At 36.0% G+C, this 19,196-nt stretch overlaps 1 protein-coding gene across 4 annotated transcripts in view; it reads right to left on the minus strand.

The window, feature by feature from the left end:
* Positions 1 to 19,196, minus strand: part of DPYD (dihydropyrimidine dehydrogenase) — an 870,115-nt gene that overhangs the window by 16,779 nt on the left and 834,140 nt on the right. For all 4 annotated transcript variants that reach the window (XM_037024395.2, XM_037024389.2, XM_037024403.2 and 1 more), the window contains one exon: positions 3,603 to 3,746. In XM_037024395.2, the coding sequence (XP_036880290.2) occupies positions 3,603 to 3,746 (144 nt within the window). The remainder of the gene's footprint in view (positions 1 to 3,602; positions 3,747 to 19,196) is intronic.

The raw sequence follows: 19,196 nt of genomic DNA on the forward strand, positions 1-19,196 counted from the left end.
ATGGTCAAAAATATATAAAAACATACCAGCCTCACTACTGTTCAGACATTCAAAATTAAAGAAAAAAGTGAGATACTTTTTTGACCTTTACATTAGCTAACATTAAAAATAAATTCATTATTGATGGGTGTCTATGAAAATGGGCCTGCTCATATTTTTGGGCAGAATGTAAATTTGAATTCTTCCTGGAGAGCAATTTGGCAATATGTATCAAATGTCCTAAGTGCACTTGTAATTTCTGTTGAGAAAACAATAAGGTATCTACACAAATGGTTTTGTATAGTGATAGCTATAATGGTCTTATTTGCATAAAATTCTGGAACAACCTAAATGTTCAACAGTAATTAATTAAAAAAATTTAATAATAAGTTCATACTATGAAATACTATGAAACCATTATTTTGATGTAAAAGTGACATATAAATTGTTATGAGAAAATTTAAAGTGGAAAATTTAAGAGTACTGTATGTTTATTTTAATATATTGTATTTAGGTATAGAAAAAGGACTAGACTTTTATAAATCTAAATTTTATTAGTGATTAAGTTTAGGTGGTGGAATGATTGGTAATTTTTATTGTGATCTTTGTGCTTTTAACATTAGAAATAAATGAAAACAAAAAATGAAACTACAGAAGTAGGGGAGGAGGAAGGAAAGGAGAAAGGAAGAGACTTCTTTGTCCACTAATATTATGTTATAGGTCTCTTATTAGATATTTGCCCCAAATTGAGTGATTAACAGTGCAATTATAACAAAACCCACCTGTTGCAATTCCCTTATTAAAGGTTTCTCTCATTCCTATCGATGTCTTCAGTTTTCATGAGCTGTCTCTTATATTCTATATATTTTCTAGGATGGATCCAAACTTTTCTAGTTCCTATTATGAGTTAATCTATTGAATCTCCTAAACCAGCAGTTTTCAGTTTCACCCTCATCCCCAACTCTACTAGTTTACTACATTACTTGACCAAATGATTTAATCTATATTTGTACCTCAATTTTCTCATACATAAAATGAATAAAGGATAGTACCTATCCCAGGTATTGTGAAATTTAAATGAGATTAACCACATATAGCATTTAGAACGGTAGAGACTATTCATTGCCACCTACTTCCATGGGTTCTTCTAGAAGGTAAACCTTCTCTCCTATTCTGAAAAATCATATTGGAGTAGGCAACAAAGTAGCTTTATTAGAGAACCATGATCGAATTAAAAATACAGTCACACACACGGGCATGCACGCGCACACCTGCACACACACACATACACCACACAAATGCGCACACACACACACACATCACTTGAAGTAACAACATCATGGCTCTAAGGATCAGGAGTCATTTAAAGCACAGATGGCCTAGGGATGTCTCTGGGGCCACAGAAGGTCTCTACATCTTCCCTCTTCCTCTAAAACATGAGTTGTCCCCCACTCTAAAGAAAGCCTTATAGAAAGCCAGACGAAGAGAGCACTGATTGTTGTAACGAATCTAACTCCTCATTTCCCAAGGAGATGGATGCACTTATAACTACTGAAAATACACCCCACCCCACCCCCCAGAAATAACCCCACCATTATCAGCCATCAGTATGTTTTCTGACGGGACACATCATCTTTCTAGAATCACAACAGGTATTGCGGGTATGGGCATCCTGAGAAGGCCCAGGTGGTGGAAGGTCCCCTGGATGTTGAGAAAAATCTACCAAAACAACCCACTAATACGTCAGCACTGTTATGGTCTTAGATGCTGAGAAGATGGTATCTACAATGTTTTGAGGCTTATGCAACACCAGGGCTCCATCTATTTGGATTAAAGCTCTTGAGTGAGACAATTTAGGAGAGGAATGTAAATCTACTGTTTTTAGTAAGACTCCTCATCCCTCCTTGATACTTTAAAAACATTGCCATACTTTCCTGACTTCATACGTTTTTGGTTTAGTTAATTCTGTTGTGTTTGATATTTTACTGGATAAGTAATCAACCAGCTTTAGTTCAGTTATAGCAGGCTTTTTGTTTGTACTGTTTCTGTGTTGCTTCTAGGTTACCAATACATTCTTGAAGAAAGAGAAGACTAGAAAAGGTCAGGACGCTTTTATAATCACCTTGCTCTTCTTTCATTTCCTAGTGTAAATAATACCTTTCTTTTGAATTTTTTACACATAAGAAAAAGATGGATATCTTACATGAAATTCAAATTCATTAAGAAGAGAGACAGAGCTAGGATAACTTCTACTAATCCTGAATCATACAATAACCATAGCCAAAGGGGGTGGTGGGGTGCAGACTTGTGAAGAATTGAAGGATCTGGACTCCTGTTCACCATTAGTATCCAGTTTATCCTTTCAGTAGCATACAAATAATTTAAAGGAATCAGCTCAAGAGACTATCTGAGGCTAGTATGCTGCTGGAAGTCCCAAGTGGTCACTTTATTTGGAATTATGACATTGAAGTGCTCCTAGAATTTGTGTTCAGCAACTTCCTTATTTCCTTTCATAATTCTGAATCACTTAAATTTTGCAGTATCAAGTTTAAGGTGCACTGTTTTTAGTATAGGACTTTTTTTCTCCCAATAAGTAGAGGGGATTTTTAAGGGTTCCAATTATTAGTTGACTACTAAAGATGAATTTCAGGGAGGTCCATGTGAGAGCTCCTATGGGGCAAGATTTTCAGCTGATGCTTCAAACAGAGAAAGGTAGTAAGGGAGTAGATTATTACTAAATAGAGAAGAGTGAGCTTCAGTAACTACAAACTACATTCAGTGATGGTGATTTCAGAGAGAATGTGGACCTTTAACACTCGCCACCCCCTTTTTTTCATCACGATTGCTTTAAGACAATTCCATCTTGAGAGAGGTGGGCAGGAGGGAAGTAGATTAGTGGTAAGTGTGTAAACTGAGGGATCTTTGTGGGGATGGTCCTCTTGTATCCTGACTGTGGCGCTGGATACAGGAACCTACACATGTGATGAAATTGCACAGAATGAACACACATGTGCATGCACACACATCAAATAAGAAGAGGTAAAACTGGAGAAATCTGAATAAGACCAGTAGATTGTATCTGTGTCATTATCCGGGTTGGGACATTGTAGTAAGAGTTCTGCAACAGGCTACCACTGGGGAAACTGGCTAAAGCATGCATGAGACCTCTTTATTTTTTTGTTACAACTGCATGGGAACCCAGTATCTCTCTCAAAATAAAACATTCAAAAGAAAAATGAGAAACATAATACACACACAATTCTGTCTTAATGATAATTTTTGCTATTATGCAGAAAATTATCTCCTGATGGTTTTGTTGTATGATTTAGTTGTGGATTAAAGTAATTTAAAAATGACAATGAGAAGATGAAGAAATCACCTAAATATTTCCTGGCCCATTTAATACATATGGAATTTCTATGAAGCTCAACCTTGAGAGTGTTCTCAAAAGTATAAAATATATAAATAGAAGAGGCTATCCTATTACTATAGACAGAATTTTTAAAACTGTCCATGTATTTTTAAAACAAAGTTAGTGATGCATTTAAACAGTAAATAAACACTTAAACTATATTGTATGTTAAACAGCAATATAGACATTTATACTATGGCTTAATTTTTACCTTGATGGTAGGAACAGGCTTTTGAGGGATAAAAAGCTTTCTCTCAAGTGGTGGAAAAACTGTCTTTTGTTCTTTCAGTTTAATCTTGTTCTCTGCTATGATTTTCTTGCGCTGCTCAAGATAAGGTCCAAAACTTGGCAGTTTCTAAAAGGAAAACATGTAAATAAGAAACCATGCTAGTTCATAGAAGAGAAAAATGTGAGGATATAAACAAATAAATATTATCAGCAAACAAATGTGTGTTTTAGATTATTTCTTATATCCTGTAACAAGTATACAACAAGATTTTCATTCTTTTTTGGGCCACTAGACTTCTAGGTATCAGATGCCATTAATCATTAAAAAGAACACAAGAGCACAATACCTTTACCAAATATGCACGTATTAAATATAGTAATGTTAATTAAAATTTCTTTCTAAATGGAACAAAGTTCACGGTGGAAAACCAAATCCATTCACTTAAAACAATAGCTATTAGTTAGACCATTTGTTTGGTTCATATAGGCAGAAGGTGAAACCTATTGATGTTTTTTTCTTTCCTCTTCATCAGGTTTTTAGCACAATATAGACACAGCCATAGTCCCTGACAAATGCTTTTGTCAATAGCAAAGGTACTTTGCCAAAGTTCTAATTTGTGTCTCTATTTTATTGTGTTCAAGTTCTTACTACATCTCTTTAAAGATTGTAACCAATGTTGATTGCAATTACTGGAATAGCTGAAAAAAAATGGTGAAAATATTGATTTCTCTGTTCAAAAAATAAATTTTATTTCGCATGAAGGATGCAGAAATAGAAATGAAAAGCAGAGGAAATACCACAGTGCTTAAACTCCATCATTATTCAAAATCACATGACGAAGCTTTAAATCTCAAGGTTATTCAATTGTACGTTACAAAGTTCATTTATAAAGATACCTGGGTGTCATGGAAAGACGCTAAGTGGTTTTAAGTTAACAAGAATATGCCCTCATTCTATTCATCATCTCACAATCATTTCCTCTTCACTTTGTTCTTCTCCTCTTCTCGAACCTTTGATCCTCACTTCTACTGACATATACTGCTGGTGACAGACACCACTGGATTCCGAATGTTCTGTGCCCTCCTGTGGCCTGGGATTGCTAAGTGTCTTTTCTAAGACTGCAAACACTCTCTCTCTCTCTCTCTCTCTCTCTCTCTCTCTCTCTCTCTCTCTCTCTCTCTCTCCTGCAGAATAAAGCCCACTTATCTAGCTGATGGAAGCTTGGAATACTACAGCCCTTCAAGGTCATCCTGATCTCTGACCCAGCAAGTACTTCAATGAAAAAGCACACTTATTTCAAAACACTGGCCTCCACTTGTCAGGTTGCATAATGCCCCAGGAAAATGAGTTCTCTGGTTTTTTAGAGATGTTGGTAGGGTAGATAAACTAAACTAAAGTCGTGTTACAGTTCAGCCAAACTGCAATGAAAGTCGATGTTAGGCAGAGCATATTTACATGGAGATGTCTAAGGTCATTACTTCCATTATCAACTTACTGTAATAACGTCAAAAAGTCAAGCAAAAGGAAAAGTGCTATGAATGTCAAATTAATTTATATACAATTAAACTAGAACTATGTCCTTCATTTCTATACCTTAATGATTCCCCAAATAACAATATTTAAAAATTGGATTAATATGAAATGATATGATGATGGGAGTGAACATAATGTAGACATTTTACCATGACATAAGTGATATTGTCTTGTTAAAAAGCAGAAAATAAATGAGAGTATAGAACAAATCCTCAATACTTATCACACATAAGCCCCTTTAATGTAAAAAAGGTAGTGCTTCTTTGAAATGCCCTCCTATGAAATGGTTTCTTCCTCAGGCAGATGAAGTGTTAGGGATCACACTTGGTGCCGAGGAAATGCCCCCGGTCCAGTCGCACCTCGTGAGGTGGCGAGCCACGTTCACGTGATGTCAGTCTTGTAGAATATCACTCTCTCCACTCTCCTCTTACATATCAGGGGCATCTGAAGCCTGACCTTATGTTCTTGGAGATTATCAAAAATTGTTAAGTGTTGAAACACAGCCTCTAGTTCTAGCAGATCTGTCATGGTGGCAAGTCTATGAAGATCTGCACCATTATCCTGATTCCCTGGTTGGCTCCTACCTTACTCAACACAATCTTAATTCCTCCTAAGAACTCTATGAAGGTTATTCAAAAGAAATCATTCTTGGAGCTTTTTGATTTATCTTCTGTTGAAAATAGATCAGAAGAGACTTTTTTTTCCATTTAGGTTATTCTTTATTGAAAGGGAGACAAATAAAGCAGCTACATTTAACCTGATGATTTCAAATTGTTCCAATGATGGTAATAATAATAATAAGCACCAACAATAATAATAATATTTGAAAATCCCTTGGTACTGAACAGAATGCAGACTGAGTAACCCTCTACCAGCCTGATATTTTCTGTAATTCTTTGCAGTGGTTGACTACATTTTCCATATTTAAATCATGCTAGTGTTTCCATGGCTAATAGTACTATGAATCTAGTGTGCTAATCTTTTACAATTAGTCCTAAAAAGAGGTTCTCAGTTCAACATTAAGATTCCTATAGGATTTTCCTTGTGTGCTGGTTAGAAGAATCAATGAAAAAGAAGGAAACTGATGCCAAATTTTTCTTTAACTTGAAAGCATATTCATGTAAAACACCAGTGACTGTTCCCTCAGTTTTCTACCATGCATCTCCAAGTGAAATAGGGTCCAGTTGTGTGCAGTTTCTCCTGCTCTCTGGTGATCCCCAAGCCCAGGGTTTAGTACCAGCTTCCCAAACTGCAAGGCTGCCATAATCATTTTGCTTTCTGTATTAGGATAAGAAAGCTAAGTGCTTTTAAAAATTACTACACTGTGTGCATTAAAATGCCTCTAGGATATCTGAGTACTGAGCACACTAAAAAGTTCAGTTTTCTGAAAACTGAAAAGACCATTTCTCCCCTGCACCAGAGGGTCACCTTTGCATGTACTGCGTTTGGACATATGTTCATGCTCTCATCTTGCAAAAAGCAAAACAAAAAACAAAAAGCAAAACAAAACAAAACTAAGAAAGAGTGAAGATGAATGCATAGTTGGCTACAGTGTATGAATGCAATCAGTGATTAATAAAGCATTTAGTTGAAGTCTCTGCTTGAACATATAGTTAAATGATTTCCTATTGAAGGAGAAGCAGCAGAGACCGGCAGACCCAGCAACAGGAGCTTTTCTTCTTCATTCATTATTTTCTTAAAAAGTAGTAGCGTGTGGTAACTCAAAGCAAGAGGTTTTGAGTGCCATGCTATATGTCTTATACAAAAGAAAAAGTTCTTTAGGACCATCAAAAGCTGCTTTGTAACTGATGAACTGAACAAAGCTCAGAAGTGGTATGATTTTTGTTTCAATAGTTTCTTCAGGGATTCATCATTGATGAATTTGTTCTCATCAGAAAAGCTAAATCCTACTCATTTAAAGATAACAGTATCTCACACTAAAACTGTCTCTATCCAGATACAAAAAGTATTACATTGCCAACAGAAAAGTGACAACATAATGAATCAACAATGATATCTTAAGCTAGCAAAGCTTTAAGGTAAAGAAGTCTACTTGGATTATAATTTATTCATGGATCAATCTAAAGGTAATTGAGCATATTATGAAGTTGAAAGGGTTCCTGTTTATAATAGAAGCAGGCATTGGTATCTTCCAATTTAAATTGCATGATTTTTATGGGAATGGCAGCAAGTTGGCTAATAGCTTGGTCCACAGGGCTGTAATGGATCAACTCTATTTCCCTAATCATACTCTCTTATCTGATTAGAAACAGTAACAGCAAGAAAAGTAATTACTTTGATATCCAAAATGGTAATAAGTTAAAAGATTTTCAAAAAAAGGATTTCAGGTTTATACTGAGTGTGATACACTTATATATATATATATATATATGTATATATATCATTATGTGTGCGTGTGTGTGTGTGTGTGTGTGTGTGTGTGTGTGTGTGTGTGTATACACCAACAGACTAAAGAATAAGTTAGATGTAAAGGATATATATTTCACAATGTCTCTCCTGAGGATTTCAGCCTCAGACTGGTTCACTATGGATTCAGTGAGACCCAAAAATGACAACAGAACATTCTTGGGGTAAAAGGGTTTATACCCAGCTTTATTCTCATGGTGGTATGTTTAGCACTAGAATCATGTCTGTATCCAGCAGTCTGCAGGTCTGTAATCCACCTCCATCTCTGTTTCCCTCCAGAGCACTGGGAAGAGCTCTACATATAGTGGCTCAGTCAATAATAGCTCATTGACAACATGTGTGGAAGCAGTAGCCTAGCAGTAGGCATCACATCATCAAGTAGTTTAGGGTCAGGTGAGGATCCTGGCCATAGGAACTTCCATTTTCCCCAAATATAACTATCTAAGAAATGACCTTTTGTTTTTCTTTACAGAAAACATGTTCACATATGACTTAGTTACACTATTAAGTTTTGCCATTTAGTCAACAAATACAGTATTGAATGGATGCTCAGGGCTAGGAGCTGTCCCATGCCACCTTTAAGGTTAAGTAATTTCCATATGATGTATGTACAGTTATTATTGTTATTAATTTTATAACTATCTCTTGCTATTCATTAAGGGCTACTGTCAAAGTGAATTATATATCAGGTATACGTGGGTACTGCAGTTATCTAAAGGAACGATATTCCAACATCCTTGGAAACTTTGGTCTCAATCAAATGACTAACAATCGGGCAGAAAAAATGAAAAAATAAGCCTTCAAAGAGCTGATCTTTAACAAAAGTCAGGGAGGCAATGGAGTATTCTTTGGATATCTAAAATAAAAACGTAGAACACAATGGCTGGGAGCGTTGCTTCTCTGAGTATGTTTCTAACACACCCTAATTTTAATCTCTGTGGGCCCTGCATGATACAAGATAGAGATCAGAAGTTTATTCTATTCTATCTGAATCATTTACTTTTCTTCTTCCCTTTCCTCAATTATAAGAGTAATCAACAGCTTAGTTTTGACTGTGAGTTTTATTTCAAAATCTATTTTAGCATGGCTTAGATTCAGAAACTCAGATTTTTCCCCATGAGTAATTGGCATGTAATGCTTAATCACTGATATAACAGTAAGCAGTTTTTCATGACATTATCACATTTGGATGGTAGGAAACAATAGGAAAACAGAGAGAAGGACCATCCATATAGTACGTTATCATAATACTATGTAGTGCTTAGTGTTGCAAACTGGGACACTGGACTTGGGCATGCAAAATATATGGAATTAATGAACTATAACTATTAGTTAAACCTGATAAATTTAAACATACAACTTTTTATAAAATATTGACATCTAAACCAGTCAAAAGCAATGATAGATCATGCTTCAGAGTGAAACTAGAAAGCCAACATTTACATAGTGGGTAGGGTAGATTTAGAAGTCAAATTTGCATTAAAATCATAGTTTTACATTCATTAGCTGTGTGACCATGAGCCAATTACTCAGCCATCCTGCTACTAATTTTTCTCATCAATGAAATGAGAGTGACAGTATCTAACACACGATATTGGTAGAAGCATTAAATGGACTAAAGTTTGTAAAGTGCATGACTGCCAATTTATTCCCATAAGCTTTAACTGCTTATATTTCATTGTGTAGCATGCTCTTTATTTCCATGTTTGCTCATGCACCCCCTCTGCTAGGAATGCCTCCTCCCAGTCTTTTTTTTATCTTGTACATGCCCGTTTGGTGTTTTGATCTCAGGTTGGTCTTTGTAGCATCCAAGTAATCCCCATTACTGACAGCCTTCCCCGCTTAGTGTTTGGGGCCCTCACAGTGCTGCAGAGCACTCGGGATGTATTATAACTCTTGCATTTGTGGCACTGCCTTATTGCTTTTAGCGCATTTCTCCATTTTCCCCATTCGATGTCCTAGAGAATTAGTTTGTTATCCAGCACATAGTAGGTATGCAATATGTTTTTGAAAACTTAACAAGTGAATGAATGGATATCTTTAATGTGCTTAAAAATTCCTACTGGTTTTTTGAAATGTCTGATAATCTGAAAAAATTACTTTCAGAAAGAAAATAAATTACATAAAATGGTTCTTTTAGTATTAAAAATTATGCAGAGTAAAAAATATTTACACAATAGTTGTGATTCATAAATTCAAAAAACATTTATGAACTGCCAGGCTCTTGAAATTTATAAAGGACAATCTGTGACCAGAAAGAGCCCATGGCTAGTAAGAATGTCAGCACCCCAAGACAAGGGCTAGGGCAGAGCTGACACAGGATGTTAGAGAAGCAATGACAGTGTATACACAACTCAGGCTGAGGGGCAGGGCTCTTCTAGAGGAGCTGATATCTGAGCTAAGTTTGAAGGATCAGGAGAAGGTAGGTTGCAAAGTAGTGAAGATGGAGGTGTGAGGGGCAGGAAAGGGGAAGAAAATTCTCCTGGTGGAAGAAACTGCAGAGAGAAGGGGGTGACACTTTGGAAGAGATACTAGCGAGCCAGTAGATTGCTATTCCCTGCTTTGGATTTAATAAGATGCAAGAGGGTGGGAAGTGTCCTTGTTGAAGGGGCAGCAGAGCATATTTTGTTGTGAAGTGATGGAGTCAGAATGTATGTTTGGAAGAATGTCAATCAAGAGAAGAAAATCCAGCACTCAAGAATGCCAGCACAGGATGAAGGAGGTAAGACTTGCTTTAGGCCAAGCATTGTGCCAGTGCTGGAGCCACAAAGACAAATAGAAGGTGGTTGTTTCTAAAAGCAGTTTATGGTCTTGTGAGGAAGACTGACTTATGTTCAATGGAACTGAGGTGAGAAAATTATTCCTTTATATTGATTATTGAAGGGATGCATATCAGATTCCTCTAAAGACACAGACTTCATTGTTTAAAGCAATAACTTGTAAAACCATACTGAATCCAAATTCTCTATGACCCCCAAAACTTTGATAAAGCCCCCTATATACTCACATACCTTGGGGAGAAATTTGGAAGAAAATCGGTGAAACAGGTTTGAGTGTCATAGTTGGGTTGGTATATAGCTCAAAGGACAGAAACCAACAAGAAGTAAGACTGAGGGAGATGCAGAATTCAGTGACAGCAGGAATTTATAGTCAGAATGGCCTAGAGATTTTGTAGCAGTTTCCAGAAGGACGGACTGGGTGATTTCAGTTGACATCTGGGTTAATATTAAGGAAGAATGAGAAGAATAGAGAAAGAGATGCACTGACAGTTTGTTGTAACCCTGATTCAAATGAGCAACTAACTCCAGCTAAGAAATGAAGAAAGATTTCCAGGTAAAGGAGGAATTTAAACTGTGATGAGAGATTATAAAAGGGAGATATAATGTGTGGTGCCAGAAAGAGAAGAGAGAGATAGAGGAATAGGTGAGTAAAGGAATGAAAAGTTAGGAAACTACAGGAAGAACTCATTCTTATGTGGTTATGATACAGTGTGACTGGGAATAGTGGATAAAGCTGGGAAATCTGTAGAAGGCTCTGAATTCTGGACAAAGCAGTTTGGGTTTTTATTCTTAGAGTGTAGGGAAATACCAGATATTTGAAAGCATGTGATCAGATTCCTGAGGTGGCAGAAAGAAGGGGTCTAGGGTTAGGGAGGATGTCTGTGGTTGAAAGAAGATGATCCAGTATGTTGGATCACATGAATGAGGTTCCAGTAGTAGCAGAAAAGCAAAATTGATGACCTATAAGATATGTTTGAAGAGCGTATGGTACTCTGGAAAATAGAAAATCAACATTGACTACAGGTTCCAACTTCAGCAGCACAATACCAATGTTCACTTCCATGCTACCTGCTGACTGTTACACCCCTACTCTGACAGGGTCTCCCACTGAAAACCACCCAGCTTTCATTCTGTCCGACATAGAACCCCTCTCTGACAGACCACAATCTTTCTTTGCTAATCATCTTTCTGCAAACGACCCCTGGCCTCTCATCAACCCCTACTTAGTCAGAATCTCAAACACTTTTCAAAATCACATAGGAACTTGTGTTAGCTGCTGGCTACATAGACTGAGTTACTTAGTCAGATAAAATAGTTACTTAGTCAAATAATAAATAAAATAATGTTGGTGGAGAGGGTTTAAATAGGATTAGTTTTTCTTTCCTGGTACTCTGGAGGACCTCTGCTTATATTTTCTACTGATGATGAAGTGGGGGAAGAAGGCATGGGGAAAATGAACTTCCTCAACAATAACTGTCATGAAAAGTGATTGTACATCTTCTATAGGAAAGAATTGTATCACCATCATCTTCCTTAAAAACAACACATTTATTAAGCATTGCTATAGACCAGGCCCTTTGCAAAGCACCTAAGTACACTCTGTTTTGTATTACAAACCCAGGTGGTGGGTATTGTTCTTGTCCCTTTCTACAAATGAGAAAAATGAGGTGCAGAAAGGTGAAGTAACCAGTTCCTATTCTCACCATTAATAAAAGGCAGAGCCAGGACACAAATCCCAGTCTGGCAGTTGTCAGCCCCTGTGCTGTGCTGTCACTCTTATTTCTTGCTAGCCCTTAAAAACTTTGTATGAGTATTTAATGTATTTTTGATTCATATAAAACAATATACTATGCATATACTCCAATCTTTGAAATCTATGCTTCCTGTTTTTCTCAACCCACAAACTGTGAAGGGAAAAATGTTTCACAGAGTAGATGTCATTAAAAAGAAATGCTGAACGCATACCATGCAAAATATCTGTATTAGTTCAGTCCTGTTTATTACTGGCCTCAAGTTTAATGAGCTCAAGTTAATACAGGTGAAAGGCCAGAATGTTGCATGCTGCAGTTAATGAAATACCATAGAGCTGCTGAGAAAATTATTAGCAACCAAATGTGAATTTAATATACTTCATCCTCAAGAAGGAGTGCCCCATGGGAGGCATTTTTCTGGGGGAGGTAATGTGGTATATTGGAAATAGCACTCGCTTGAGAGTTAGGAGATGGGGCCTCTGATCTTAGCCTCACTTTAGCTTGTTTTGTGACTTACAGCAGCCTAGTGACTCCATCTGAGTCTCAGTCTTCTCATGTATAAAATGAGGGGTTTGCACCAAAGGTTCCTTCCAGTGATGTTTTATTTTCAAATTTACAGTTAGAAATCCTCAGGATTTATGACTACATTGGGTTGAGTCACAAATTGTAACTCTTTCTCTCCTATTTAACTATAGAACAGTCTCAACCTTTCTAAGCCATAGAATGTGCATAATATGGATGATGTTTATCAAACTCCCAAGGTTGGATGAATTCATAAACTGTTTTAGCCTTCACTGGTGCAAGGTATAACCACAGACGTCAGGGCTATTTTCTCATTATTAAATAATCATGAAATCTGTATAGATAATTAGTAGAAATAATAATTTTTAAAATAAAAGTGATTATGATCTGTAGAAATTGGGAAATTCATACAGATCATGACGAACATTACATTATAATTATCTTTACAAACTTTGGTCTAGTTAAAAACTCACCCAAGACACATTCTAAACAAATCAACCACATACATATCAGAAGTGGATATAAGTGATACCAGGCATGAAATTGTCAAGTAAGAATATAACATATGTACATTTAAGGTTGCATTTGGTACATACTGGATGTTTGAGGATACCGGAGGAAAATAAAGCTTCTGGTAAAGCAGTGCAATATACAGAACTATCACTCATTCTCAAGTGCCAAGACAAAGACACTTAGTCTCTAAGACAAGTCACTGCCCTCTGTGTTTTCATCTGTGCAAAATGGGAATGACAGTGACCACCCTGCCTTCTTGTTCTTCATGATGATTATTTGAAAGAGGAAGGCACTAATATATTAAGATATAGTTTTTACTATTTTGAAAATTACATTTAAAGAAAGCAGTAAGACCCAGTGACATTTTATTATAGTGAACATAACATGCATTTAACAAGTAATGTAAAGATGAGATATTCTGAATTACAAAATGTCACAAAATATTGGCTACACATAAAGAAGGACATCCTGAGCTACACAGTCTTAGGAGGACTTGAATGAAATAATTTGCTTTAGAAATCCACCTTCAAAGTGCTATTGCTTTCATGGTTAAATATTGCATAGAATGTCAAGGGCAAAAACCAATGAGGGAAAATGGAATAAAAATTACTTCATACAATGGGATGGAAATGGAGGGAAACAGAAAAATGGGGTGATGAGGAAAATGGGACTGTCATAAATACAAAAAAGCATTCAGGATACAGGCTACATTTGAAGTAAGAGTAGGAGATTAATCAGCCTCTTCCATATTTATTCAATATAATACCTAATATTTTCATACACTGAAACACCTGGATGAGTGCTTTAAGCCTTTTTACCTGAAAGTGTGGCACAGGGCATGAAATATTACATTTGATCCAATCAAAAACCCTATTTGGAGTAACAGTTCATGACATATTGGAAAAAATGATAATCATTTTGAAAGTCAATTTTAAGGGTTTCTATGCTAAGCAGGAGATTTGTGTTGGAGAGAAAATGAAAAAGCAAGTGCAAGTTTTTAGTTGAAAGGAAAGAATTTTCTATGACAATTAATTCTCATACTAGTTGGAAGTATTTAACATGGGAAAGAATTTTCTATATGTGTGGCAAAGTGCTTCATAAACAATAGCTTCTGCATGCAGATATAGAAACACTAGCAAATATCCATTAGATAAAATTATCTCTGAGACTGGATCAGTACAGGAAGCAATCATTACCCCATGGATTTTGGGGTTTCCTCTGTCACTTCATCACTTTCTGAACTATATTACTGTTATTTATGTATTCTCCATCTTTCCAAATATATCATAATTACTTTGAAACAGGATACTTCTTGAATACGGCTTCTCATCTCTATAGTTCTTTTCACACGGCTGGCCTTAATTAAATATTTGATGAATGAAGGACTAAAATCAAGGATTAAATAGCTACACTGACAAGAAATTTCAGCTAACCCTATGTGGTCACAGCTTAATGATGACAACTGATGTAGTCAGAACACTTTTCATATGAAGTATTCAGAAAGGTTCTCTCTATGCAAGATGTTTCCAAGAGTGAGATTCATCTAATGCTTAACGACCAAACAAATAACATTTGGCCAGGTCTATAATATTACATAAACCAATTCCTGATAATAACACTTACTTTGAATTGTAACAACATCCTACAGCCCAGTAGCATTTGTAGTAATAAGGTATTGTAAGATAGAGTTCCACTCATCAATTTAGATTCAATGGCCAGAGCTCAATACAAGTAATTTCCCTGCGTTTTTCAGATTCCTTGCTTCATGTTTTCTATCAAAGAAATAATAATGATCAACTATTTCACTCTTCTGTTCATAACAAAATTAAACAACAAAAAAGTGTAGATCATAGTTATTATAAAAACCATTATTTTACTAAAGTTTTTGAATATCTGTGAATCTAGGCAATTATTGTATTAGGTCAAATATTCAGCTTCAAGGAAACAATAATCAATCTGATCGTGTGGGATTTGCAAAGGCTGTATTGCCAGGTTGTCCATGATGCTGGTCTCTACTAAACCCCACTGTCCTTGGCTACCATAGTCCATAGTGAAGGGGAGCTGACGTTTGGCGATGGTCAATATTGCAAAATGAGGAGAGCAGCCAGAGAAACCAGCCATTAGGCTGACAGCAGGATAATCTGTACAAAATATTCTCAGCTTCATCAGATATCAGCCAGTTGCTGAATGCCGCATGTCCCAGGAGGCATTAGCATCAAACTCTAAAGCTAAATAATATGTTTATAGCACTTAGGGCTATAGAAATAGTGTTTTCATATTATCTCATTTAATTTCCAGAACAGCCTAATTGTAATATTGATGAAACCCAAGGCCCACAGATGTGGCAAGCACAAAATGCCCAAGGACAATGCCACCTATGAGCAAGCAGCAGAGCAAACTCAAACCTAGGTCTCCCAGATCCAAGCCTAGCACCTTCTCCTCTACATTGACTGGCCATGACCTTCCTGAGCTTTTTGGCTGCTATTGCACCTAAAATTATTGCAAGGTGTTCGGTGTTTTAGGAAATGATGCCAAGAGAAAGATATAATAAAATGTATTTGTATGAAAATCTCAGTCTATGTGCTAAGTATTGACGATATAACTGGGGTCAGAACATATGATCCCTATCTTCATGGAGTTTGCAGTAGTTTGTAATATAAAATGATTAAACAGAAACAAATAATCCTATAAACACATACAACATTTATCACAATTTTCAATGATTCATATTTATTCAATCATTTATTTTAGGTCTAATGCCATCAACCTCTAACCATTATTGTACTCACCAGGCAAAGTCTTAGCTTGTATTTAACCCAGTTATCCAGTTTTTCCGTATTTGCTTTTCAACACTGAATATGACTGGAGAATGAATGCACACCTCACCACAGATTCATAACTGTAATCTCAAAGGGGCACGTAGGTCTGGCTGTGCAAAGCTTTGCAGGAATTTTTCCCCCGTTTCAAACCAACTAAAGTTGTTATGTTACCACCTACTCTTTAATTTTCTTTACCACATGACGCTTTTATACCTTCTCTCTCTTAAAATCTAAACTGCCACTCCTTTTCATTCTCACTTGATAATCTTGCCTCACATTATCAGTTAAAAATGCTGAAGTAATTTTTCTGTTCAGAATGTTATAAATCTACCTCATCTGTGCTATCATCCTTCATCTTTTCTTCTGCTGTGGTGGGAAGTATCCTGCCTCTTTAGAAGGCTTCATTGAAGGCTCTATCTCACATACATCCAATTATCTGAAGGAATTTGCTCCTGTAATTTTTATCTCGGACCATCTCATGATTCGCTCTCATTTTCTTATTAGTTCCACTTATAAATATGCTTTAATCCCTCCCATCTTAAAAACAAAAACAGAAAACAAATCCTTCGACTTTCTAGCCACTTTCAGACATCATTTATCTTTTTTCCCTTACAGCTTCTTGTAAGCATTGCTAATAGTGCCTGTCCTCACATTCTTACCTCTCATTCACCCCTCAATAGATTCTTTTCAGGAACTTGTCCCCCACAGAAATGCTTTGGTAATAGGGTCCACAGCCTTTATTTTGCAAATCATATGGCCACATTTTTGTTCTCATCTTTATCTCTCAGCGTCACTTAATGAAGACACCTCCCTCCTTCTTAAAATACTATCTTACTGTTCCTCCTGCATCATGCCTTATCTCCTTTGTTGGGTATATCTTTCTCTGTGAAACATAGAACTCAGAATATCTAAGGCTTGGTCTTAGAAATTTTTTTCCCTTTGTCGGCATACCCTTTCCAAGTGATTTAATCTTGTCTGTGGCCTTAAATATCATTTATGCTATAGCCTTTAATTTATAGTTCCAGTTGTGTTCTTTATACTGAGCTCCAGATTTTTATATTCAGCAGCTTATTTAATATATTTACTTAAATGCTGAACAGCAATCTCAAGATTAACTTGCCTTAGGTAGATCTCTTGTTACTTGACTCCAAATGTGCCTTCTCCAATCTTCCCTATCTCAGTTAATGGAATGACTTAACCATTTACTCAAATGAAAGACTTAGGGTTATCCTGAGTTCCTTTCTTTCCCTTACCTTCCCCTTTAGATATGATCCTTCAACAAAATTTTGGGGGCCCACCCCCAATATATACCTGAAATCTCTCCACTTCTCACCATCTCCATTGATATGGCTCTAGTCCAAGGCTCCATTGTCTCTCACTGCAGTAGCTCCCTAAATGGTCTGCCTACTTTCTTTTTTGACTTGCCATATGGATTCTTCATATAGTAGCAAGAACAATTGTTTTAAATAGAAATGAGAACATGTCATCCCTCTGCTTAAAATTCTCCAATGATTTCCCAATCACTTAAAATAAATCCTAAAACTTTACAATGACTGCATGCTTATCTGGCTTCTACCTGTTCAACTTCATTTTTTACCACTCTCTTCTTAATTTGCAACACTGCAGTTATTGTGGTCTGGCTGTGCTCAAAATGTCTTATAAGGTTTTATACCCTTTATACTTAAAGTAGACCCTCCAGATCACACCTGTATATCTCACTTTTCACAGCCATCATATTCTTTATTCATTTATTTTGTATCTCCATCCTCTCTAGAAGGTGTGAGCTATCAGAATAGAATGTTCATCAGTTGTACACTGATGCTTCCCCAGGACCTCGAACAATACCTGATCCATTGTACATTCTCAAATGAATGAACGTATTGGGTAGCAATATATTAAGAATAAACAGTACAGTCCTGGAGTTTAACTTGGCTTCCAGGCCTGGTTCTATTATTTACTAGGTTTCTGATCTGGTCAAATTTTGCTTAACCTTCTTAAGATCTCTGTTGCCTTATTATGAAAATTATACTTCATAGATTATATACATATTGTATAAAGGATTATTTATTTTATATAAAGTATATAAAGTGAATCCAGAGCTTGGTATACAGTAGCACTTAATAAATGTTAGTCCTTATCATCAGCATTGCTATCGTTTTAGAAATCCTAGCAATGTGTTATGGTTCTCTTATTAGTATTAACTTACATGTGCTTTAGCACATTTTGCTATGTGCTTAATATTATGCCAGAGTAAACATTCCCCTGACCTCCAGTAAACCATTTTTTCCAGATTTTTTAAGGGAAATCAATGGATTAAGCATGTTTTACATGATGAAGAATTGCTTGTTTCACATTTAGACTGCATACATAAAGTAAGGATTGTTTGCAGAGTTACATAATTTGATGCTTCACATGTTTAAATAAGTAAAATTAAGAAAATGAAGATTTGATGGTTGAGAAGTAAATGTAAATACTAGTGCTTAAAGAATGAAGCAAGACCATTCTGTAGCCTAAAGTAAAGCTGTCATCTGTGGGGGTTGGGGAACGATGCTAAGATCTGAGCCCATTACCATGCTACTTCATGAACATCTGGCAGTCTGTCACTTCACAGGCAACAACATCTTCTCTAAACAGAAGAGACTTGAATTCATCAGGGATTCCCATAGTACAGTATATGCTTAACTTAAGTACCTGCTTTCCACGATTTCCATAGATTATCATATTCATGACAGTGTGGAGTGAAGGCATTCTTCTCACTCTCTAACCAGAACATGAACAAGAAATTAAACATTGGCAGGCACTTTGTCTCCAGTTTGTTGGACAAGTAAGAAAAGGATTTTCCACCCATTTATGTAAATGAAATTCTGTCAACTTAGAACATTTTAACAAAGATGACAGCCGCCTGTCTATTAATAAATTCCTGACAGGATAACAATTACAACTGCAGTTGACTGTTTTGTATTTCAGTAAATGTAGGTCAGTGAGTATTTTTAAGGAATTTATTTAAAATAAATTTGCAAACCCCAATAAATTTTCCCTTCATCTCAATTAACTCAGAAAGGTATTTCAACATATATATTCTTGCCTTCTTAAGAGTGGTTTTAGAATATTATGCCTAAAAGCCTTTTAATATTTATAACTATGTAATTAAATATATATGAGCTTACTCTGTGTGTGTGTATATATATATATATATATATACATATACATAAAGACACATATAAATACAGG

This window comes from Manis javanica, chromosome 4 (genome assembly GCF_040802235.1).
Source record: "Manis javanica isolate MJ-LG chromosome 4, MJ_LKY, whole genome shotgun sequence".
Taxonomy (NCBI): domain Eukaryota; kingdom Metazoa; phylum Chordata; class Mammalia; order Pholidota; family Manidae; genus Manis; species Manis javanica.